Below are 25,983 nucleotides of genomic sequence, written 5' to 3' on the forward strand. Positions count from 1 at the left end.
TTTCCTGAAAACACTTTATAACAGTGTAGGGGCAATTATACATAGCAAACACCTTCAAAAGTTAAACTCTAATTTAAACATTTAATTCTTCAGAATTAATACACACAAATGCTATTATGGGGTAGGGGAGGCATACAGCCTCCACTGGGATCAGAGTTTGGACAATGTTACTTACATCTTATATTACATCCATTTTATTTACTGGTCTAGGCAGCCAGAGCATGGAAAGATATACAGCGTGGAATAAACACATTCATCCCGGGTGAGGAATGCTGGCAGGAGACACTGCTTTTCAACATTAAAAATGTATAAAGTATTTAGCAAAAGTTACAGAAAACAGACCAAACAAGCAAGTTTATTTTGTTAGAAAATTCCACTTTCATGGGGTTTGCTGATGCGCTCAGGTTGCAAGGGGAACGCCTCTGACATCTCTTTCCCCAGGGAAGGGGAAAACATACAGAGTGGGGCCCTCACCCGGGTTGGCTGGTGTCCCTTGGAATGTTTGTTGGTACCTGGGTCCAAGAACCTGTCTGTTGAGGAAGCTGCAGGGAGGGACAGCGTATGACCTTACGATGCAGGATGGACTCGAGGGCCGGCCAGGGCCCGTGTCAGTTCTTCCTTCCTGCCCCAGTGTCACATTGCGGCTCTGGCCCTTCATACTCTACCACTGTGGTCCTATTGGAAAATCTCTTCAAAACACAAAGGGCTCACATCCCTCATATCATCCAGGAAGAGTCTAAAGGCAACCCCTACTCCCCAACCCAAGCCTCCATAGGTTAGTCCCTCCAGAGCTCCTCAGCTCTGGCCCTCACATGAATCTAGGAATGCCCCAGTCTACTTGGAACTTCACGAGTGCCTTCTAGGACCCATTTAGCAGTACTTGACCAAATACAGCTCAGAGGAGTAGGCCGCACGGGGCCCCACCCATAGCCTGGCCTCGTCTGGCCTGAGCTGGGCTTGGTCCTATCTCTGCCACTACCTAGTAGGGTGTAGGCTCAAGCTAGTCTTGGTATGCCTAGCTGGCAAGTCAAAGTACACCCACCACAAGGACTTGATCAGCTGGCCCTGGATCCTGAGGAACAGAAGGTACTGGTACTGATTTATAGTTTCTTTGGGGGTTCTGAGTGGAACTCAGTAACTTTCAGCTTATGACACGATCTAGTTCCATTTGGGTCTACCAAGTAAAGTGCCCATCTTGAGGATTTCTGGCCACAGCTGTGCAGATGAGTCCAGGTTACACACTGCCATGTGTATACAGTACAAATAGGGAAATGGGGGGTGGGGTGGGGAGAACACAGGAGCTGAAGGCCTCAGAGGCCTTCTAGAACAAGCACCATCAAATGGCAGATGGCACAACAGAGTCAGGGAAGGGTCAAGCTGTACCCAAGCGTCAATGTTCAATAAACGACAGACCCCTGAGGACTGAGGTGACAGTTCCCTGGGGGAAAGGCTCGTCTGGCACTGAGATATACTGTGCTGCCCCTCCCTGCTTTCTGCAATGACCCCAAAACTAGAATCAGCAACAAAGGTGAATGCAATAGGAACCTGTCAAGGGTGCAGCTGGTGTCTGGGGAAGGAGCCCTGGGAACACAGGAAGCAGTGGGTAGGAAGCAGTTACACAAACAAACTGGAGGTCTGGGGCGATAATTTCTGGGGCATGAAAAAAAAACCCCACCACATTTTAAAACTAAGGAAGTCTTGGGGTCCAGCCCTATGATAGAATATTACTCAGCAGCGAAAGAGACTCTCTACTGACACGTATGACATCATGGCTGACCCAGAAGGTTGTACCAGTGTGACTCCATTTACCTGTCTTTGCAGTAAAGGGTAAAACTATAGGGACAGAACATTGAACTGGGAAAGGGCAACTGAGCCGAAGGTGTGCCAGTCTTCCTCGTGGTCGACAGGATCACAGGTGTTAAGGTTCAGAGAAACACACTCCTTGAAAGGGTAAACGTTACTATATTTAAATCACACCTCAATTACCTTGAAAAGGGAGGTGGAGATATATTTTTTTTTTTTGTCATGGGAACAACTGTGGGGATGAGAGGGTCTCCAGGCTAGGCCATCAGGCAGCCGACCTGTCCCCCTTCTTTGTATCTATAAAGTGCCTTTCTTAGTAACAGCAGGCCTTTAGACGCCGGTATAACTCCTCCTTGTCAAGGCTACTCACAGCTAGGAGCAAACCCCCAAACAAGCCAAGATCTTTTGACTCTTTTTTGAATTGTATGGCTTGTATTTCCAGGAAAGGGGGCCTTTGGCTTAGCCAAGACTTGCGCACCCATCCACTACACTGCTAACTGGCTGGATTTCACAGAGGGGAAACACACAAACCCCTTCCACGAATTGGGATACTTTGTTTCAGCTATTAACCAACCATTGCAGAAATCCTCCTGAGTCCACAGGGTCTTGTGTGGAGGTGGAAAGGCGGCCCCCATGGCAGAGGCAGCCCCAGGGCTGGCATCCTTATCCCTCAAACCGTGTGTGCACCGTGGAACTGTTCCAAAGTGCTAGAAAATAATGAAAGGAAACAAGTATCTCTTCCTGGTGGTTGCCATGACAACTACCCTCCCCCTCCCCCTTGAACATCATTCATATTAGAGAGGTTTTTTTTTTTTTCTTAAATCAGGGTTTTGCAGACAAAGCTTAAGTGAAGTGCATTGGCACTCCTAGGCGGGGGAGGGGGCCGGGGGGCAGGGGCAGGGGCGGGGGCAGGGGTGGGGGCGGGGGCAGGGGCGGGGGCAGGGGGCGGCAGGGAGAGAAGGCTGTGCTGCTCTCAGCCTGGACAATGGATGCTCGTCCACTCTGAATAGAGCCAGGCAAATCCTCTCAGAATTTATGCATTGACACATTCATGAAAGCAAGATAACAGAGCTGTGCGTAGCTAAGTGGCAGAGCTCTGGCCTAGTCACATGTTACTCTTGGTTGGGTACCCAGCTCTGCACATAGACCAAGGGCCCCCAAAGCATCTCTAACACTTGACGTCTCTGTGGACTTTTAGGTTCTCGGACCTCATCATCTTCTTGATTACATTCATAGACTGGACACTCGGCTCTACACTGCTCATAGTTCCGGGTGCCGCTTCCTGGCACCCTCTTCCTCCGTGTTCTGATGCTTCCTCGTTGTAGCATGAGGAGTCATACTGAAAACCTATTGAAGCCATTTCTGAAACTGACGCTGCATATAAGCTGAGAGGAGGCTCAAATCTTGCTGCTGGGCCAGGATCTCCTAGCACAGTTATTACTTGAAGAGTTGCAGCGGGTGGGGTGGAAAGTGCAAAGTCCTTCTGCCCAGCAGGGTCTAAACCCACCTGTCTCCCTGCGGGTGGAGTGGGCTGAGGGTGTCCTCTTAGACACAAGACTAGTTCTGGCCCTCAGTAGCCAGCCCTAAGTGTTCTTGGGGGAAAACAATGAGTGTGCAAACAAACTGGTGCAGATAAACCAGCATGCGTTAGTACCTCTGAGAACTCAAATGGGCCGAGTACCCAAGAGGGACAGCCAAGACTATGCCAGGAAGAGGCGAGTCCACATGAAGCCGGCCCCTAGGGCTTCTTTGCATGCAGAGCTGAGTGCAGCCTGTCTTCAGGTGAGGGAACTACACATTGCTGGCCTATGACAAAATGCTTCATGAACGAACAATGGAAGGGAGGGAGAAGAAAGGACAAAAGGTATATGTGGCTAGATCAAAAAGAAGACGAGGTCACAACGAGAAGGGAACAGCCTCAAACTGAACTGCCTCGCATCAGCCAACTGGGCTGATTACGCTTGAGGACGTGACATCTCAGAGGACTCTAAACTCTTCGGATGGGGGCAGAGTCATGAGCCACACTGTGGTATCCCAAATCTCGGTGTATGACAAGACTTGGAATTTGACCATCACTCACAAATTTAGATTGCTATGCCACAAAGCAAATCACCACTAGCACCCAATTGTTTTTTTGTTTTGTTTTGTTTTTGTTTTTGTTTTTGTTTTTTGTAGCTGGTGTTATGTTCCATGCTGAGCCCCAGAATGCTGAGCACAAGTTGGTGAAATGTCCTCATGGTGGCCTTTGTGGTTGAGATGTTCCGGTAAAGAAGGTGACAATGCTTAGTTTGCTTTAGTGCATTAGGCATCTGCCTAACATGAGAGGCGGTTCTGTGGACGAGCTGCCAAAAGGTCTGAGATCAGTAAACTGTTAGCATCTAAGACTCAAAGAAGTTGAACTGTGTTCAGAGGATTCTGTACTTTGGGGAGACAGACATGACAAATACAGAGTCATCTGTGGGAAAGATGAGGAAACACCCCCACCGCCACCCCAACCCTCACTACCCCCACCCCCGCCTCCAGCACAAGTTCCAAGCAGAATCTACCCCGTTGCTCACTGTGTGACTTCCCAAAGTTCCTTCCTCTCCTGGGTGGCAACAAACCACAGATCCAAGAGTCTGAGCTACTGCCCAATGCCAATATGGGGGCCAGCAGTTCCTACCACATCATGCACACCCACAGCTGGACCCATTACAGAACCACCAAGCCTGACTGACTGCTGCCCCACATGACCTGTGGTCAGCATGGGAGAGTGCTGGCCAAAGGATGTCACAGCGTTGATGGGCAGGGTGCACGTGGCAGGCAAGACTTTCTGAGACTCCACCCCCAAAGCCTTTGAACATGCACACAGCTGCCTGAGGACTTTGGAAAATATCCTCTACTGAGCCTGAGAAGGGGTGTCACGGCAAGGTGGGGAGCTTCTTCCTTGAGAAAGGGGCTGAGGGAAGTGTAGATTGGGACTTCCGTGGTAGGCGTGACAGACGATGCCTGATCTGAAGCTGATGGGAGCCATGGTCTAGTTGTGCCAACTGAGGTAGTTCCATCCTGACCTCACCAGAGTTGGGTTGGGAAGATACCCTCCACCCCATGGAAGAGATGAAAAAAAAAAAAAAAAAAAAGACATGGGCTCCCAGAATGCAATGGGGGAAAGTAGGGAGGGCTGAAAAAAGGTTGTGGGTGCGGACTGTGAACTGCACTGTGTCTCCTATCCTTAATTCTGACCCTGACATTGTTTGGAGACAGAGATGCCCCCTCTGTTCCTCTTCCCTAACCCTGGGGATGGGATGCCAGCTAGAGGATAGGCCGTGGACACCTGGGGCACAGGTGTGTGATGGCCACCCCCACCTCTGTAGAACTCAGCAGGGGCTCCAGGGTTCCAGCGTTTGTTTGGTGTCAGAGTGACAAGCACAGCATGGGAGTTGGAGGGTCTGTCTTCGAGATGGATACAGGGCTGTGGGTCCATCTTTGTGGCCTGGGAATGTTGGGGAGCCCCTGGCTGGGCCCTCCTTCTGGAATCACCGGCTCTTTTCCTCCTTCTCAGTGGACAGGTCAGCAGGTAATAGGGCAGCTACACCCCTTCTCCGTGGGACCCCCAGCCCCTCTCCTCAGTAGGACCCCCAGGACTACACAGGCGCTTCTAGATCTCCATGTCCACCGGGCGAATGTTGCCTGTTTTGTGCTCTCTAACCCATAGCTCTCTGTCTTTGGCTGGGTCCACTTTTCGCAGCAGTTGGTCCACAGGCTCGACTGTCTGCAAGGGGACATAGAGGAGGGGGGTGGTCACTGTCGGGGTGGCAGCTGAACTGGGATGCCTCCCATGTCCCATGCTGCTGCACTTGGAGAGCCACATCAGATCGGCCTTTCTAGAAGGTTCCAGGGCCCCATGGAGGTGGTTTGAGGGTGAGAATATGCAGAACGTTGTGAGAGGCAGAGCTAGTCTGCAGACTCCAAGCTCGGAGAAGAGGCCAGGCTATCCTAAAGATGATCCCTTCCCCTACTGGTCTACCCTGGGCAAATAGAACTGCCTCCAGGCACCCATCATTGTTTTAGGAGTTGTATATTTGGTTTCTTTTCTAAAGCAAATTAATATGAGATACAAGTGTCTTTGGTTATTTTAACCAGTGTAGAGCAGGAGGAAGCATAAAACTGCAATCCCAACAGTGGGGAAACTGAGGCAGGAAGATCACATGTTTAAGGCCTAGCCAGATTCAATCTAAAACCAAACCAAACCAAACAAAACCAATTACAGCTTTTGTTTTGTTTTGTTTGTCCTTGGTTGTATCCCCCAGGAGAATCTGCTAGGAACGGATCACTTGGACCTCTGAGGCAATTGTGCCATGTCTGTCCTGCTAGCCTTAGCGCGAAGGCAGGGAACTCACACTTTGGTTGAACATGTCTGTCTCGTGCCGCAGCTGTGTGTACTGGCACAGATGTTGTCGGATCATCTCCACCCTCTCCACCTCCAGCCTCTCCAGTTCCTGCAGAGGAAGAAAAGACCAGAGGCCCCCTGTGTACATCCCTAACTTGAGGACCTTCCCAACAAACAGGTGTCAGACCGTCATGTACCCTACGCTCAAGGACCTGGCTGTGGATTCCCAGCCCACCTGATTGCTCAGTGTGAAACTCTCCATGGGTAGAGTATCAGATTGCTCTCACTAGGACTCAGAGAGAGGGTCCGCCATTGTCCCCATTGGCACAAAGTGTCATGGAGCTGTAGGAAGAGTGGCATTTAAGGTGGGTTCTGTGGTGAGGCAACAGGGTGTGTGCTGGAGCTCTCAGCCTCTCGAGAACTCTGGCTTGTACGCACACTTAGTGCTGAGGGACAAAGAAGACTGGGCAGGGAGCAAATCAGGCTGGGGATGTGGTAGCCATTGTCATAGGGAAGAGTGTAGCGGGCTTGTTGGTGGTTCCGTGACTTTAGGGGATTAAGCTGTTTTCCTGTGGGTAACTAGGTCACTGGCCAGGTGATTAACCCGGGTAAAGGGAGGTAAAGAAGGGGGGCTTAATTAGCAGATTAACGGAGGAGAGAAAAGCCTGGGCACTGACCCTGAAGGAGGCTGCTAATCTTCCTAGGTGGGCTAGCACCTGGAGAAGGTAGCTGGTTAGGGGATGGGCAGGGTGGCCCTGGACACTGGGCGATCGGGATAAACAATGGGCATGATGCTGTTCCGAGTACCAGCCACGCACCCCTGTCCTGCTCGGGCAGCTTCTGGCCAACAAGGAGAGATGACTGATTCTTCACAAGGAACACACAGGACAGCATGCAGGGGCCAACACGTGGTCTCCATTACAGCCTCTCTGCAGCTCCCCAGCCGGCCCATTCAGGTGTCTCATAAGGACCACTCTATCAAGGACTTGGGGTTCAGTGTGTGTGCGTGTGCAAGTGCGTGCGTGCGTGCGTGCGTGCGTGCGTGTGTGTGTGTGTGTGTGTTTTGTGGAGAGACTGCTTCCGACTGTTTCACTGATTATCCCCAGTAGGGCCATAGCTCACTGAGTTGAGGAAATTCCTAATGGACGCTGACCTCTCAGTGCACAGACAAAGGAGAACAGAGCAAGACCAAGCCCTTGCTGAGTTCATAGAGCAGCGAGCGCTGAGGCAGGGAGTGCTATGGGCATGTATAGACTGAAGGCTGGACTCCAATGCTGAGAGAAATCTAGTGACCATCTCTGCTGTTACCCCACTCCACCCTTTCATGACCACTGTCTCCTCCCCAGGGGTTTCTTATGTATTGGCCTCTTTGCCATATGCTCACGCATGCCTGATTACATACCAGTGTGGTTGTCACCATCTCTTCAAACCACTTGGACTGGGCCTGGTTGTAGAGGTCCACACAGCGCATGAGGTCATCTCCTGGGAAAAGCCAACAGCCACCATCATGCCCTGTTCCATGCCACCCTGTCTCCACCGTGACTGGCCCTTCTCTGCCGGTGCCCACGCGATGCCTGCTCCTCTCCCGGAGTCATGGTGGTCATTGCAAAGTCAGGCAATGAAGGAGGCAGAAGAGAAGGGAGTGGTTGAATGACAGGCAAGCCACAGGGGACAAGTCCCAGAGCGCCTGTGTGAACTCGACCGCAGATCCCAGGAACTCAGGCAGGGGGCTTCTCATTGAGAGACTACATGCACTGTAGTCTGGGTACACATCTGCAATCTCAGCCCTTGGGAGCCTGAGGCATTAGGGCCGCAAGTTCGAGGTCAGGCTGGGTAAGTTGGGGATGGAGCTCAGTGGTAAGAATGCCTGCCTAGTGTATGTATGGAAGACCCAGGTAGAGTACCCAGTGTCTTCTCTCTCCCCAAAGAGAGAAGTTTGCAAGTCACACACAAGTGCGTGTATATGCCTGCAAGACACGCACGCACATCCATATGTAAGCGCGTATATAATAAGCCAGTGTGATAGAGAGAGAAAAGAGCATTCTAAATCCCAACACAGTTGCCTTGGTGGTCACAGCTCGTTCGCTATGCAGTACTGGTACAAACCTGAACACTAGAGCAGGGACAGACGAGTGGGAGCTTTGGGAAACTGAGTCAGGCTGGACCGGAGGGAAGTGTTCAGGCAGCATTCCGTTTTATAACAGCAACACGAACCCATAACCACTCCAGCCCCATGACTAGCAGTACTGTGTGTAATGACGTGTACATCAAACATTTCTGAAATCAAAACTAAAATGAACTATGGGGTGACTGCAGAATGTTAGTTAAGGATGCGGGCACCTCAGAGCCTTGCTATGAAAACATAGTTGGTACACCAATGGCATCAAGGGACCCCAGAAACTGGTGACAAGTGCAGGGCTTCTGGATATGCCGCAGAACCACTGAATCAGGAGCCACCTTCCCCCAGACGTGTGGTGAGGAGTGTGTCAGAGGAGCGGACACGTAAGCGGCCTACACTGTGTAAATGTGGCTCTGCTGAGAACGGGTATCACGGTCTCAGCTCATGATGGGAGAAGCTTGTGAGTCAAGCTCCAGAGCCCCAGATTTAGAGGAGTGATTCACTCTAAATCTACAGGAGACTCTAGGAATTCTCGGAACTGAAGCTAGTCATTTGAATAGATTAGGCCACTTCTTTGATGTAACTTTGTTGTTGTTTTGAGACAGGGTATCTCTGTGTAACAGAGCTCTGGTTGTCCCGGACTTACTTTGTAGACCAGGCTGGCCTTGAACCCACAGAGCTCCACTTGCCTCGCCTCCCAAGTGCTGGGATTAAAGGCGTGTTCCTCCCACTAGCATTGTGAGAGATGAGGGAGAGGCTACCTTCCAGGGGGAGGCCTCTCGAAGCCCGCCCTACTCTAACCCAGACACGGCAGAGAGAGAGAGTGCCATGTCACACAGAGAACCGGCAGCAGTAGAAGCCAGTTAAAAACAAAGGCAGAACAAAACAAACAAGCAAAAAACCCCACAACCGCAAAACTTTCGTTTTTTTTTCTTCAAAGAATAAATGATAACCCATAGGAAAATCCTTGCGGTTCTGATGACCAGGGGCGGATCACCGTAATGCATAGCTGGCTTGTGAATCAGTCACTAAGAATTAGGCACAGCATTCAATAAGAAAACGGGGAAAGAATTTGAGTTCCTCAGTTCATGGGGGGATGGGGGGTAGTGGTGATGGATGCTGAACCCTCCTAGAGAAGAACAAAATAATAGCAAGTTATTATTATTTACCAGCATACCAGTGGTTTTAAGCGTGATAACAGGCAATGCCAGTAAGCATTCCAGGAAGAAGTATTCATAGGTGGAGGCTTCTCCAGAAAGCAGTTGGGAAATAGCTGTCAAAATGAATCAAACCGCCTGACCCAGCATCTTCATTCACCCCATAGGAGAGCCTCGGCTTACAGACGCAGAGCTACAATCCCAGTAACCCATCATCGTATCTCTGGTCCTAGGCAAACGCTCTGAAACAATTGCAAACTCCTAAAAAAAAATCTATCAAAGGAATGATAAAACAAATTCAGAAACAATCACCAGGGCTGGGGCTGCAGCCCAGTGGGAATGTGCTTGCCTAGTATGTATGAGGTCCCGAGGTCCCTCACCAGCACCGCAACAAAATATACCAATAAAAATAAGTGTCTGCTGTTCATCAGTGGATATACAGACTAGTATAGAAGGAATGAGACGGGGAGATATGTCTAAGACACTAATTGAAAAACAAGCTCGAAGATAGCGTTTAATGTGATCCAGTTTATATGAATTCAGAGAATTATTTGGGGAATATTTCTGGCGACCAACACTACGTACTCTTGTGCACTGATGAAAACACTTGCCATATACTGACTGCTGTTGCTATATAGTTCTGTTTTGTAATTTAATGAATTAATCCGAATACCAGGCTTCCCTCTTCATGTCCCCTTCCTGTTTACAAGAAACATGTCATGGATTTATGAAAATGTTTCTGGTCAGGTTGCGTTATTATGTATCTAATTTTGGTCAACTTATTTCTGTCCCACTTTATTTAACATGGCCTAAGATGACTATTTTATTCTAGGATGATACAAATTGCAGCAGGTTCATCAGAAATTAAGGGGAAGGATATGTAAAGATCTCCCAGCCCTCATTGCACAATGCAAATCTTAAATCAGGAGGCAGATGCACTGCCCTTGTGTGGTGGAGACTGGCATCCTTGAGAAAGTGGTTTCTTTTCTCCAAGGACCCTTTTATTCCGGCCTTGTTTATCAGCTAATGGTTACCACTAGGTGGCAGCAGAAACCTGCTCTCTGGAGCAATGTGGGCAAACTGAAGTAAGGATGCTTTTAAATCCAAATGGTGGCCTTGGTCCTCAGGGCAGGAGCTCACTCCCACAGTATAACTAACTCCCTGGGGAGGTGGAGCATCTTGGATAGGTGGTCTGGGGTTGCAGTCTGAGGGCAGGGCCAGGGCAGGGCCCTGAGCTCTTGGTGCATGGAGAAATCTTAGCTTGCCTGCTTTCTGTCTCTTTTCCTTGAGATCACTGGTCATGGGGCATGGAGGTGACACGTCAAGGGGGAAGATGGGAAGGTCACCTGAGTGGAAACTTGACAGGAAGAGCTGCCCCCTCCCCCTGGGCTGGTGTAGCCAGGGCCCCACTGGGCTCACCAGCCTGAGTGGACTTCCTTCGCGCCTTCTTGATATCCTCCTCAGTCTTGTTGCTCAACTTGATCTCCAACTGCTGGGTCTTCATCTCCAGATCTTTCTGCCGCTCTGTGAGGGCTTTGCGGGCCTGGAGTGGGGGAACAACCCAGCCCAGAAGAGCTGTTCCTAAAGCTGCAGCCAGGCTTCAGGGTCCCACCACACACCTACCTATAAACGCTCATCTTCCCTGCTTGTACGGATGATGGCACCCCAATATGGAGGAGCTGGAGGGCTGGCACCTTGATGGGTTTTTCTCGCCCTCTCTCCCCCAGTCGCACCTGCATGTGACCTGTCAGTCCCTGAGGCCACTTGGCTCCAGAACATGTGCCTGTACTGTGATCCTAAAACCCACCGCCTCTGAGGCTGGAGAGATGGCTCAGCAGTTAAGGATACTTGCTCTTGCAGCTGACAGAGGGTTCAATTCCCAGCACCTCCTTGGTAGCTCACAACCACCCACAACTCCAGTTACAGAGCCTTTGATGCCCTCTCCTAATCTCCAAGGACACCAGGCAAGCAGGTGGTACACAGACATACACTTGAGCAAAACATTCATACATACAAAACCCACTGTCTCTGGGTTACCTCCTAGCAGTGCACAATGGGCTATGAGTACCAACTCACTTATCTTACAGTCTTTACTTTGCCTGTATCATCATCCTCATCCTCATCCTCATCATCTCATCATCATCATCATCATCATATTTACCACTACCACCACCACCACCACCATCATCGTTCACTCTCAGTCATTGGTGGAGATGTAGCCATGTTGTGGGTACCTGCGGTGGTTTGCCACTCTTTGTTCTATAAGGCACTGAGCCAGGCCACTGGGGAGAGATCGCCTGTTCCTCCAGGGCTGGCCACCTGCAGCCCTGTCTCCCATGGTATGGCTACCTACCGGAAGGTGATTCTTTGCACATCTGGGAGGGGAGCGCCTGAAGGTGAGGCCCGCACAGAGTAGCCACGTGGGTAGCTATGGCACATCTGGCCTGGTGCTCCCACAAATAAAGGTTGCCTTGTCCCACGTGCCCATTACAGCTCCCGCTTCACCCATAGCTTCTCCTTGTTCCCTCTTGACTTTGGGAGAGTCACCCAAGTGTCCTGGGGTAGCAACACCTGTCTGCCACATGGATAGATGGGGGTTCCTTGGAGAAAGGCTTCTGCTATGATACCTACAACCAGCTTCTGTCCTAGAACTCCCCCAACTGCCCATCAGCTGGGGTCCCCTGGCATGTCTCACCTTCTCCACCGAGGCATAGCGGCTGGCCAGCTGTTTGCGGAGGTCAGCGATGTGATGGTCGCACTTTTTCATGTCCTTCTTGAAGTTCTCTCGGAAGTTCATCAGGGGTTTCTCCACCTCACTGTGGAGCTGTGGGGGAGGGTGGAGAGGGCACAGTTGTTGCCAAGGCTCTGCCTGTGCTAGGGTGGGAATGAGAGTTCCCACCTTCTGCAGAAGCCAGGCCCGGGGGTGTGGTCTGGATGGAAGGGAAAGCTGAAGACTTGGGCATCTGCCCACTTCGCTCCCAGGTGGCACAGCCGTGTGGTGAGTGGGTATCCCAGAACTTTCCAGTAGCCCCCATCAGCTCACTCCTTCCTCTTCTATGCCTCAAAGCAGACTCTTCTCTTTTCAAAATTTCATCTTTAACACTTGGTGGCAAGCAGTGACTGAGTCACACAAGGAACCCTCACTTGGGTACCCTCGCTTGGGTACCCTCACTTACATGTGTCTCACAATATATAGCTGTCTTATATGGCTTGGTTTGGGTGCCCTCTTTTTTGCCCTTTTCAAATTAGGGATCCCCTGGGGACCTGCCTGTCTCCCTGGGCAATGGCCCACATCACCTGCTTGTGTCCCAGGGCACTTCGCACATTGACTATTGTATGCATCTTAGGAGATCACTGGAAAGGCTGCCAGTCATGCAGGCAATCTGCCAATCACACAGGTGATCCGAAATCATTTCTATCTACCTACTGCCTGTTGCATGTCAGGTGCCTCGAGTAAGAAGATGACCTAGGCCGGGTCAGACCTCCAGGAAATTGTGGCAGGAACTGTCAGGAGGACCTAGGGATGACTGTCCTGAGCAGCATTAAAGGGTGTTTTCTCTACTTAAGGGCTAGAGGGAGGCAGGTGCACTTCCTATCGCCACTGTAGGCAACTGCCCTCATGTTCTTTGTGGGGGCCCAAGAAAGAGTTCTCTGCCACGAGAAGAGCTGGTGGCGTCTGCTTTTAAGCCAAACTCCCCTCCCCCTCTCTTTTCCCTTCTCCCTTTCCCAGCTTGTGTCATGCTTTTCTGAGATTATTTTGAGATACTTGTTTTGATTTTAAGCATGAAGGATGATATGTTTATTTTACATGAACAGGGATCAAAAAGCCTTGCTCTGGTCAGCCAAGGGGGTGGACCTGGCTCTCTCCTCTGCCCCATACCCAACCTCCTGGAGCTTGCCAGCACTGCTCAGAGTCAGTCCCTGGGGGGCCCTCAACATGACCTCCACCATGCCGTAGGTGCCTGTGGCCAGCCAGCTCTGTCCCCCAAACACATGGCTCCCCATTTCTGAGGTTCTGTGGCCTTTCTCTTCTCCTCCAGCTTAGGTTTTTTTGTGGCCTTGACTTTTCTCTAAAGATCACTCAAGACTTAAGTGTTCTTATTTTCACCCCCAGGTTCTTAAGCCCTGGGTTGCACCCCACTAATGGGACATTAAGCAATGTGGGTCTTACTCAAACTTGGCAACAGTGCAAGGTTTGTAAAGATGCAACAACCGAAAGTTAATTCAAAACCAAACATGTGAAGAACCTAAGCTGTCCGTGTCACATCACATGACTTCATGGCAGCCTTGGCTCTGAAAATACATGGCACTGTGCATGCCCATCACATCACACAACACCAATGAACACTTGGCTAAAATATCTCATCTCAGCTGGGATTAAAGTCTGTTGCCATGAACTGTTTTTGTTGTACACACTAAGTTTTCTGTTTGGAGGATTTGAACTTGGATCCTCACACTTGTGCACTGAGTGCTTTATGGACTGAGTATTTCTCTAGCCCATTTATCAAAGACTTTTTAATACCAAGATATATATATATATATATATATATATATATATATATATATATATCATTCATTACTCTGAAGTCTTGCTTCATAGCCTCAGTGATCTTTCCTGAAAGTGTGTTTTGGGGGATGTGTGGTGGGTCTGGCCTATTCCAGATGGGCTGGGCTACAGGAACTGATTAGTGGGGCATGGCCCCGTGTACTCCTTTTTTTCTCATCACATGTCAGAAGAGAAGATGAAGAATTCCAAGTAGAGAGTGATTTCAGTGACTGTCTGGCCCAAACCTTTCCAAGTGGAGAGTGGCTATAATTGTGAAATCAGCTTGGTGGGACAGGACCAGTTTTTGTTTGTTTGTTTGTTTGTTTGTTTGTTTGTTTTTTGAGATAATAGACCCAACTTGAGGAGGAAAATATTAGGGTATGTTTTAGGGAGAATAAAATTAGTGTGTCATGAAGCATCTGTTTTGGCTATACACATGTGTATATCTGAGTGGGTATGGGGGTGGGTACGCATATGTGCTTGGTGACCATGTAAAAATGCCTCTTGTGGTCATGGCCGGGCAAAGTTAAAGCCATAGATATGGTTGGAGCACTTCATTTCACACATGAAGAGGGCTGCCGAGTAACCCACCTGTGCTCTCAACGCCTATTAGTGACAGCGCTGGGCACATGCTCATCCTCCTGCCTATGGATCTGCCTATGCACGCTCCCCTACTGCACGCTCGGGGCCCCATCAGCAGAAGCCTACTGATGCTCCCCTCTCTAACTGGGGCCAGTTCTAACTGCCTTCCAAATAGAGCGAGCTCATTTCTTGTGATTGCTGTTGCTGTTAGCACAGGCTTGAGCTGGGAGACCCGGAAAGCGGGAGAGTGGGCCGTATGCAGTCCCGTTTCTTAAAAGGCTTTTACCCTCGACACCGAGTGTTCAGATGGAGAAGAATTTCAATAAACCCTTTGGAGCTGACATAAAATAGGTTTTGTGCCTCGGGACTCATATTCTTCAAGGCTGACAAATCAATCCTCAAGGTCCCCCTCCTCTTTAAGAAATTACCATGCCACCATTAAGAGGCTTGGGAGAGCCTCCAGCCACGAATATACCCAGGCCAGAAGTGTTGATGGTGTTAAAGTCTGCTGTACTTGCACACGCTTTCTCCATGAGCCATCTTTAGTGCTGAGGTCTGTCTGTGAGCCTGAGAACCCTGCTTAAAATGTGTTTGGGAAATCAGCCAGCACCCACTGTTGGCACTTGCTGTGAGGGTGGAAGCTTCCTCGGGGGTTCCCCTCTTGTTGATGGCCTTCACCCCCACAGTGCTGGGACTGTGACTGGAGGGGGGAAGTCTTGGAGGGAAGCTACTCAGGAGCTGTGTCTTAAACTCAACCTGCTGCTTCATCTGTGGCGCTGAAAGCAGCAGTCCTGGGCGCCCCCTCCTCACAGGGGCGCCATGCAGTGTGCTGGGGAAGGGCTTGGCTGTGTGGGGTGAGCATGCTCTTACAAGCTGGGAAATGCCACTCACACAGAGGTTGGGGGAGTAGGTTGTCTCAGGCACTCATACCCTTCAGAAGCCAGGGGCAGTGCTGTTCCCTGCAAAGCTCTCCCATGGTCTAAGCCCTTTGAGTCAGTCATCCTACCCTTTTGTGTACGTTGCACTGTCACAGACGGAGGGCTAGGTAGAGCAAGAGCGCACACTGAGAGGTACTGCAGAGAGAGGGCTAGCTAGCAGTAACTGTGGAAGCCTCAGACAGGAACAGTGCCCTGGAGTCATACCACCTTCAAACAACGAAATTGCTACTTAAACATGGGGGCTCGGGGTGTTCAAGCACATGACTACATAGTACAGGGCTGGCTGCTGCGTAATTAGCTGGTGGTGGAACAGAGGGTCAGCCAAGATGGTGGACGACACTCCCAAAGACCTCTTTTCCTTTAAAAAGAAGGCAGGTTGATGGGCAAACCTATCAGTCACACACGCTTTGGTGTGAATTATTTCATAGAGATATCTAGTTTCCATCATCTCAGAAGCTGAGAGTCTGAGAGGAAATGTGGAGCTATAAGCTAAGGAGAGGAGACTACAGGTTCATTTGGAAATCCCGAGGCAAAACAGCTGAAAGACTTGGGGCAGGGAGGAGATGGCTTGAAGGCTCTCTCTACTCATTTCTTCGGATGGTATCTAATAAGCATCTCCTTCAAGGTGTTCAGTGTCAACCATAGTAAATGAACAGGACAGAATTGTGCCTGAGCTAAAAAAAAAAGGCCTGGTCCTGGTGTCTCTGGAAGCAGGATGAAAGAAAGGGACATTTAGAAATTCTGCTGCAGCAAATCAGTTTTAAAAACATCCTGCCCTAGCCACAGCCTAGTATTCCCAGCCTTAGAGCTGACTGCCATGCCAATCCATGCCTGTGAAAGTGGCAAAGAGAGGCTGGGGACCATCTGCATGAACCAGAGGGTGTCCACTCTTACCACACAGACCCCAGGCTGCCTAAGAGCTCAGGATGAGCAGCTTGTTCAAATAGCCATGATTAAGAAGAAATTAAACAAATGCACATTATATTAACCATCAATTATCAGAAACTTGGACTCACACTCAAGAAACGCAATCGTGTTTCAACACCTACACTGTGCTTTTACCTGGGCTCTGTTCACATTTCCGGTCATTTCTGCTGCTGTTGCCAGTTCAATAGAGACACTGTCTAATGGCGAGTGAGCTATGGGACTCTCCTCTCAGCTCTGTATTCAGGGCCTTGGCACCACAGAAAACAGCAAGCAATATAAGCCAGAGACATCGGATAGCCAGTTACCAGCATGCCCTGGTCCAACCTTGGAAGGATGGGAGTGTTACCTTGGCAGAAAATTTGAGATGAACTTCAGCCTCATCTGCCAGGCTCTTCTTTACTTGGGCCCATGCCTCTCCGAGGGAGCTGCAACAGGAAGCAGGTTGTTAGACCCGGGATTGGGGAGGAGAGCTCTGGTCCAAAGCTATACCCTTAGCTAAGATGGGATGGTTCTCAGCTCCATGTGTTAGGGAGGTGTCAAATGTTCAAATCTGTACACTTGAGTGAGGTTAGATTGGGCCAAGCCAAAGTGAGCCCGCCTTGCTTCTGGATCCAAGTAAGAAACAAACAACTCAGTGACAGGGGAAATATCTGGAACCCAGAGGCACCCAAAGACTCGGGGAGGTGCAAAAGGGTGTGTGTGGGGTGACTTTCCACAGCCTGGGTTGCAGTGAGGTTGATACCCGGCCATCACTGTCTCCAGAGCCTTCCCACTGCACACCCTGGTTTGCTGTTGAGGGGACAAATATATGGTAGTTAACCAAAGGAAGAAAACTAGATTCGTTTTTGAAGGCCCTTCCCTAGCAGCCAGCTCTCAGGCCTCAGCCACTTGGCCTCCAGGAGGGGCACAGATGGTCTACTTGGGTCCAGGGACAGCCCAGGTGCAGCTCCACCCTGAGAAGGCTCTTCCAGCCAAGTGCAGGGCATTGGCTTCCCTCTAGCAGATTCTGGATTCTGTACTCACTGTGGCTCGCAGCGTGCACTCTACACTGTGCCATCTCTCTGCTCCAAAGAGATGCTCCAAACAGAAGGCATCTCTCCAAGTCCCGGAGACTTCCAAAGGCCCCAAGATACAGAAATCATTATCTGGACCCTTCAGGCTATGGAGCCATTCTAAACCAGACCCCTGACTCTTTCTCCCAACCTCTCACCCAGGTGGTTGACGTCATCTCATGGGAAAGCTGCTCGGCCTGGGGAATTCATTTAATTTCAGCGGTAAATAAAGGCTGCTTAGAAGACAGACCACTGGGCGGAGCACCTCAGCTGCTGCTTCCGGATTCCAGGCCAGCAGTTAGCACATCTGTCCCCATGATCCAGTTCTCTCCCTGGCTGGTGGCGGTGCTAGCCTGGCCTTGGTGGATGCTTATGAGAAACTATCAAGTGATAATTATAGAGTTTGGAAGAAGGAGAGTGTTGATGGGGTCCTTTCAGGAAAAGACTAGGTGGGTCTGGGGTGACCACGCTGTAGACATTTGTCTTTGCCTGTGGGGCCTGAGATCTGGGGAGGAGAATGCGCAGTTCCACAGACCTGCAGGGCTAAGCTCCCCTACTCTACTCCACAGTAGAAGCTGTTATGGCTATAACACGGATCAGGTGACCTGAAGGTGTCCCCTTTAAAGCAGGTGCAGCTGACTTCATCCCTGTCACAGCAGTGTTAAGAGATGGGACTCTTGAGGCCGGAACAAAGAGCTTGGGGGCCTTACACTGGCCATCTCTCTTGCTGTTAACATGTGGTGGCTTCTGTCACATGCCAGGGCAGTGTGTAGGCACTCTCTAGATGTCAGCCCTTGATCTTGGGACCTTCCACCCTTCAGAACCATAAGAAATTTCTTTTCTTCATAAATTATCCACTTGTAGCAGCATAAAAGGGCCTGAGACACAGAGCCACACAGATGGGCTAGGCTGGTAAGCCTCAAGGGCAGCGCTGTGACACAGAGCCACACAGATAGGCCAGGCTAGTAAGCCTCAAGGGCAGTGCTGTGACACAGAGCCACACAGATAGGCCAGGCTGGTAAGCCTCAAGGGCAGGGCTGTGACACAGAGCCACACAGATGGGCCAGGCTGGTAAGCCTCAAGGGCAGGGCTGTGACACAGAGCCACACAGATGGGGCAGGCTGGTAAGCCTCAAGGGCAGTGCTGTGACACAGAGCCACACAGATAGGCCAGGCTGGTAAGCCTCAAGGGCAGTGCTGTGACACAGAGCCACACAGATAGGCCAGGCTGGTAAGCCTCAAGGGCAGGGCTGTGACACAGAGCCACACAGATGGGCCAGGCTGGTAAGCCTCAAGGGCAGGGCTGTGACACAGAGCCACACAGATGGGGCAGGCTGGTAAGCCTCAAGGGCAGGGCTGTGACACAGAGCCACACAGATAGGCCAGGCTGGTAAGCCTCAAGGGCAGGGCTGTGACACAGAACCACACAGATAGGCCAGGCTGGTAAGCCTCAAGGGCAGGGCTGTGACACAGAGCCACACAGATGGAGCAGGCTGGTAAGCCTCAAGGGCAGGGCTGTGACACAGAGTCACACAGATGGGCCAGGCTAATAAGCCTCAAGGGCAGGGCTGTGACACAGAGCCACACAGATGGGCCAGGCTGGTAAGCCTCAAGGGCAGGGCTGTGACACAGAGCCACACAGATGGGCCAGGCTGGTAAGCCTCAAGGGCAGGGCTGTGACACAGAGCCACACAGATGGGCCAGGCTGGTAAGCCTCAAGGGCAGGGCTGTGACACAGAGCCACATAGATAGGCCAGGCTGGTAAGCCTCAAGGGCAGGGCTGTGACACAGAGCCACACAGATGGAGCAGGCTGGTAAGCCTCAAGGGCAGGGCTGTGACACAGAGCCACACAGATAGGCCAGGCTGGTAAGCCTCAAGGGCAGTGCTGTGACACAGAGCCACACAGATAGGCCAGGCTGGTAAGCCTCAAGGGCAGGGCTGTGACACAGAGCCACACAGATGGGCCAGGCTGGTAAGCCTCAAGGGCAGGGCTGTGACACAGAGCCACACAGATGGGGCAGGCTGGTAAGCCTCAAGGGCAGGGCTGTGACACAGAGCCACACAGATAGGCCAGGCTGGTAAGCCTCAAGGGCAGGGCTGTGACACAGAACCACACAGATAGGCCAGGCTGGTAAGCCTCAAGGGCAGGGCTGTGACACAGAGCCACACAGATAGGCCAGGCTGGTAAGCCTCAAGGGCAGGGCTGTGACACAGAGCCACACAGATGGGCCAGGCTGGTAAGCCTCAAGGGCAGCGCTGGGACACAGAGCCACACAGATGGGCCAGGCTAGTAAGCCTCAAGGGCAGGGCTGTGACACAGAGTCACACAGATAGGCCAGGCTGGTAAGCCTCAAGGGCAGGGCTGTGACATAGAGCCACACAGATGGGCCAGGCTGGTAAGCCTCAAGGGCAGGGCTGTGACACAGAGCCACACAGATAGGCCAGGCTGGTAAGCCTCAAGGGCAGGGCTGTGACACAGAGCCACATAGATAGGCCAGGCTGGTAAGCCTCAAGGGCAGCGCTGGGACACAGAGCCACACAGATGGGCCAGGCTGGTAAGCCTCAAGGGCAGGGCTGTGACATAGAGCCACACAGATGGGGCAGGCTGGTAAGCCTCAAGGGCAGCGCTGGGACACAGAGCCACACAGATGGGCCAGGCTGGTAAGCCTCAAGGGCAGGGCTGTGACATAGAGCCACACAGATGGGCCAGGCTAGTAAGCCTCAAGGGCAGTGCTGTGACACAGAGCCACACAGATGGAGCAGGCTGGTAAGCCTCAAGGGCAGGGCTGTGACACAGAGCCACACAGATGGGGCAGGCTGGTAAGCCTCAAGGGCAGGGCTGTGACACAGAGCCACACAGATAGGCCAGGCTGGTAAGCCTCAAGGGCAGGGCTGTGACATAGAGCCACACAGATGGGCCAGGCTGGTAAGCCTTAAGGGCAGGGCTGTGACACAGAGCCACACAGATAGGCCAGTCTGATAAGCCTCAAGGGCAGGGCTGTGACACGGAGCCACATAGATAGGCCAGGCTGGTAAGCCTCAAGGGCAGCGCTGGGACACAGAGCCACACAGATGGGCCAGGCTAGTAAGCCTCAAGGGCAGGGCTGTGACACAGAGTCACACAGATAGGCCAGGCTGGTAAGCCTCAAGGGCAGGGCTGTGACATAGAGCCACACAGATGGGCCAGGCTGGTAAGCCTCAAGGGCAGGGCTGTGACACAGAGCCACACAGATAGGCCAGGCTGGTAAGCCTCAAGGGCAGGGCTGTGACACAGAGCCACATAGATAGGCCAGGCTGGCAAGCCTCAAGGGCAGCGCTGGGACACAGAGCCACACAGATGGGCCAGGCTGGTAAGCCTCAAGGGCAGGGCTGTGACATAGAGCCACACAGATGGGGCAGGCTGGTAAGCCTCAAGGGCAGCGCTGGGACACAGAGCCACACAGATGGGCCAGGCTGGTAAGCCTCAAGGGCAGGGCTGTGACATAGAGCCACACAGATCGGCCAGGCTAGTAAGCCTCAAGGGCAGTGCTGTGACACAGAGCCACACAGATGGAGCAGGCTGGTAAGCCTCAAGGGCAGGGCTGTGACACAGAGCCACACAGATGGGGCAGGCTGGTAAGCCTCAAGGGCAGGGCTGTGACACAGAGCCACACAGATGGGGCAGGCTGGTAAGCCTCAAGGGCAGGGCTGTGACACAGAGCCACACAGATAGGCCAGGCTGGTAAGCCTCAAGGGCAGGGCTGTATATTTCATTAGAGAATGGAGCCTGGGATCTCCCACATACCGGGCAAATGCTCTACCACTGAGCTTCATCTCTAGTCCTTAGGCAAGAGACAACGTGGCAAGAAGGAACCTGGACCACCACCTCATGCCATGCACACAGGATCTCAATGCTGATCCTAGCTTCAAACTGACATCCCATAAGCCATTGCCATTACAGGGGAGAGGCGGTGCTGCCACAGGAGCCGAGTGACACACATAAGGCCCTGGGAATATAGGAGTCTGCAAAGGCCCCGGGAGGCCCTGAACCTCTTCCTCCAGGGCTGTACATCTGCTGCCAGCGGAGCACACGGGGTAACTGGCTCAGGCCAGGTATGCAGCCTGAGAATGTCGTCTCAGGGGCATGGAGGGTCAGGGAAGTGACACCATTCCCGTCCTGGACAAAGGCTAACATGCCCCAGCTGCAGGAGTGTCATTCCTCGCTCTCAGATGGCCTCAGCCCCATGCCTATGTCCCCGTCTCCTCAGTATTCCAAGGCGCTTCCGATGTATGGAACTACCACACTAGGCCCTGCCAATATGTCCAAATGAACACGTGTTAATTAGAAACACATTTCAAATGTTTGGGGAGAAGCCATTAGAAGTTTTCACCTGAAGATGGCATCGGATGAGAAAGAGGTAAATGATAAACTGTTGAGTACAGTTCTGTCTCAATGTATAGTCTGGGGGCATGCCAAGTCAAAATGCGGGCTCCTGTCAAAACTGCCAACCAAGAAAGACCAACATTTCATTGTCTTCCCACATATGAGAGGGCTGAAGGAAGAATGACGAACTGCAGGCTGCTGACTCACCAGCACGCACATGTGTGCACGCGCAACACACACACACACACACACACACACACACACACACACACACGTCTTGTGACATCTAATCTGGACAGAGCAGCTAAGTTGTCAGATAGCTCAGGTGTACCCCCTGGCTGCCCCCTGGTGTCTGAGCTCCCACGTCCCCTCACAGCCTTCAGGGTGCACTGGGCCAAATGACCAGAACTGCGTTGTAGGTGTGAGATACAGTGTTGTTGTACTTCGTGCCCGCTGGTGGAGCAGTGAAGGGGTGTGCACGCGCTGTACCTGAGCTCATGTGGTTGAGTGTGCTCGTGTGTTCAGGTCTGGCACGAGGAGCAGGCTGCTCTGCTTAGAAGCATATGCTGTGTGCCAGCAGGACAAGATGTCCCTGGCAGGAGCCCAAGCTGAGGGGATGGAAACAGGAAGACGCCAGAGCCATACAGTGATGCTGAGCGCAGGGACCCATAGGAAGCCGCGCTCCCTGGTGGCAGGGCTACTTTCAGTGTGCTCCCCTCCTCGTCTCAGATTGCAATGGCAGTTGGAGAGGCCAGGAGCCAGCTAACCATGGTCAGGTCTGAAGAGACGCAGGTCCTGTGGCTGATGGGGAGGAGGCGGCCTGCTTGCACTCAGCCCACGAGAAGCCCTAATCAAGGCCATATTCAGTTGGCAAAAATCTCTGTCCCAGGCCAACTCCAGCCCTGAAGCAGATTGAAGCTGATTTATTTCCACAGCTCCCGGACAGCTGTAACCCCTATGGCCATGCCTTCTTTCTTAGGTTCACCTCAGAAAGGTGGTGGGCCAACAGAGGGGGCCTCTGAGGACCCTGCTGGTACTGACTTATGAGGAGCCTTGATCATTTTTCTTTTGAGGGGAAAATCGCATGTGATAAAATTATCTAATTTAAGCCGAGCAGTTGAAGAGTGTTTACAACATCCACAGTGTAGAATGAATGGCCTACCCCTGATGGCTCCAGGCACTATCACCCTGTCATAAATAAAAGCTTGTGACTCCCCCTGACCCTTTATCCTCCTTATTCATATCCTAAAACTCCAGTCAAGGACGTAGGGATGGAGCAGTAACTAAGGTTAGAGGGCAGAGCTCTGATCCAATAACATGGCTGACCCTGGAGGACCCACTCTCCCACCTCAGCCCACGTGGAGGATGTTATGTGAGCACACAGTGATTTTCAGCCACCTGTGACCCCAGGGAGAAGCGATGTCAGACACTGACCCTGCTGGACCCTTGACTTTGGATTTCCAGTTTCTTGCCAGGGATCTCACTATGTAGCCTAGGCTGGCCAAGGAACCTCACTAGGTAGCCCAGGCTATCCGTAAACTCACGATCTTCTCACCTCTGCCTCCTGAGAGCTGGGGTTACAGACAGATGTGTACCCTCATGATCAGAAAAATTCCTATAGTTTAAGCTAGTCAGTCTGGGGGCTGGAGAGATGGGTCAGCAGTTGGGAGCACTGTCTGCTCTTCCAGAGGTCCTGAGTTTAATTCCCAGCAACCACACGGTGGCTCACAACAGTCTATAATGAGATCTGGTGCCTTCTTCTGATGTACATGTACACACAGACAGAACACTATATACATAATAATTAATAAATAAACAGATCTTTAAGCTAGTCAGTCTGTGCTATTTTGTTATAGCAGCCTCAGCAGACACATACATACCCCAAATGATACGATGTGCCTGTTAACTACTGTGCCTCATTTCCTTCTTTTCCATTAACTAGTGGGCTTCGTCTTCATGGCTTTGTTTATTCTGGACATTTCATATGAGTGGGATGATATAGTCTGTGACCCCATTGTGGATGGTTTCTTTTACTTAGCATCACATTTTTGAGGTTCATCCATTCGTAGAGGGGCTCAGCATTCTATTCCTTTTTAGTGGGTGCATAATACCCCATTGTACACCCATGGGCATCCACTGTGAGTACACCATGGTTTGTGTACCTGTTTACCTCCTGATGGAATCTGGGTCATTTCTCCCTTTCAGTCTTGGTGACCAGTGCTACATGGAACATGCTGGCTTGAGTCCTTTTTTTTGATTCGTCTGAGGATAAACCTAGGAAGGAGCCATAACATACACTACTTCTCCGATTGTGGGGAATGTCAAGCTATTTTGCTCAGAGGCTGTCATTTGAGATCACAAGGGCTAGGGCTCTGCTGACAGACATCAGGGAAGGCGTCTAGCCCCACAGGATTTCTCCCACTGGAGATCCTTGGGTGGCTGGGAGGATTGGAAGTGTCCCTTAGCCCGATCTGGACTGTCACAGGAGAGGGTGATGAGGCCTGGACTGGGGCTCTCATGGGCACTCTCACAGGCTAGATAGGAAATTCTCAGATCCAGTTTCCTTCCAGCCAGACCCAGAAGATGGGGAACAGAGCTGGGCACCCAGAGGCTTCTGTTCATCTGCAGGGCACAGTACAGAGGCTCTCTGATGTGCTCCAGCACCTAGGAGGTCCTGAGTCACTAAAGAAAAAAGGCAGATGGGATAAGCCTAGAGTATGAAGGCCCTCGGGTACCACTTTGAGCCATGAGCACCAGTATTATTTGTTTGTTTGTTTGAGATTGGGTCTTGCTGTGTAGCCCAGGCTGGCCTGAATTTAACAATCCCCCATTCCTCAGCCACCATGGTGCTGAGAGGTTAAAGGCCAAAACATCTAGTTCTGGGTACCAGTCTTGAACCTCGTGTCTGAATCCTGAGCCACGAAAACCCATCTTGAGGTAAGGGTGTCCACCTTGTTATTGGTCCCTTGCCCGAGTCATGAGTGCCTACCTTGAGTTATGAGGACCTACCTTGGGCTACGAGTGAGCAACAGGCACAGACCCCACAGTGAGCCCGGCCTACAGCAACCTCTCCATCCCAAACAAGCGGCATTGCTGATAATTGAGTAAGGATCCCTTCCTCTGCGCCCCTGCATCCTCCCATCTCCCGCCGTTCTCCCCTCCCGACTCACCCTTCTTCCTGGGCAGCCAAGGAGTTCTGAGAGAGCTTGGCTAGGTTCTTCGCATATTCCTCTTCAATCTTTATCCTGCAAAGAGGGAAAACCCGATGCATATGCTCTGCGGTACAGACCATGGCTTGGACCCGCCACCCCCTGCTGCGCCTCAGGTGTATAAAGGGATCCCTCTAGACATGTAAATTCCAGAGCGCGCAGCTCTCACTGCCCTGCCAATGCAGGAGGAGCCGACAGCGACAGCCACTTCTCTAGGCGATGGGGGTGGCAGATGTCATGTGCACTACCTAGCACAAGGCTGAGCCTTCCAGGAGCAAGAGAAGCTTGTGACAGACTCCCAGGAATGCCCAGCATGCACCCAATCTTTCCATCCCTTACTTCCAGGTTCACACACTCCCAGATGGCCTTAGCCCACAGACGTAAGAAGAGAACATCTTCCTCCACTTTCCCACCCACAATGCCTTCCATTGCCAAGCATTGTCATGGGTGCAAGTGTTTCCACAGAAACCAGGTAGCATCTAGACCTGCCGTCCCATTGGATCTCCCAAGTGGGGAAAACCCTCCTCACACCTCCAAGGCAACGCTCCAGCGTACAGTCTGTACAGCTAGGCCCATCCATGTTAAGTAGGCTGTCAATGGCATGCTCCACTCCTAAGAGGTCCTTAGGGCCCTAGTGGGAGGCCGAGCTGTGCTATAACAACCAGAGGTGGTCTGAAGGCAGGACCCTAGACAGCCTGTCCACCTTCATTCAGTGAACAGAGGAGTCTCAGGGCATGGGCTGGCGGCATTTGCGTCGCACTTGCTAGGGTGCTGAAACTCAAAGGATGCGGAGGCCTGGAGAGGGTGACTACTGCTCAGCCCTCACTTCCGGCTGGCCCCTGTCTGCAAGCTCCTGAGTTCACGCTGACCCATGGCTTACCCTTTGCCGCTTTCTCTTCAGGTGCCCGCCTCTGCCTC

The 25,983-nt window shown here is 51.6% G+C and overlaps 1 protein-coding gene across 16 annotated transcripts in view; it reads right to left on the reverse strand.

The window, feature by feature from the left end:
* GAS7 (growth arrest specific 7) overlaps positions 1-25,983 on the reverse strand; it is a 234,323-nt gene continuing 208,340 nt past the window's right edge. For all 16 annotated transcript variants that reach the window (XM_084764353.1, XM_084764363.1, XM_084764368.1 and 13 more), the window contains 7 exons: positions 25,027-25,101; positions 16,788-16,866; positions 12,144-12,272; positions 10,868-10,991; positions 7,575-7,654; positions 6,183-6,281; positions 1-5,554 (listed from right to left, as the gene is read on the reverse strand). In XM_084764353.1, the coding sequence (XP_084620479.1) occupies positions 5,441-5,554; positions 6,183-6,281; positions 7,575-7,654; positions 10,868-10,991; positions 12,144-12,272; positions 16,788-16,866; positions 25,027-25,101 (700 nt within the window). In that variant the 3' untranslated portion in view covers positions 1-5,440. The remainder of the gene's footprint in view (positions 5,555-6,182; positions 6,282-7,574; positions 7,655-10,867; positions 10,992-12,143; positions 12,273-16,787; positions 16,867-25,026; positions 25,102-25,983) is intronic.

Source organism: Acomys minous (genome assembly GCF_964271855.1).
Source record: "Acomys minous genome assembly, chromosome: 16".
In the NCBI taxonomy this organism is placed as follows: Eukaryota; Metazoa; Chordata; class Mammalia; order Rodentia; family Muridae; genus Acomys; species Acomys minous.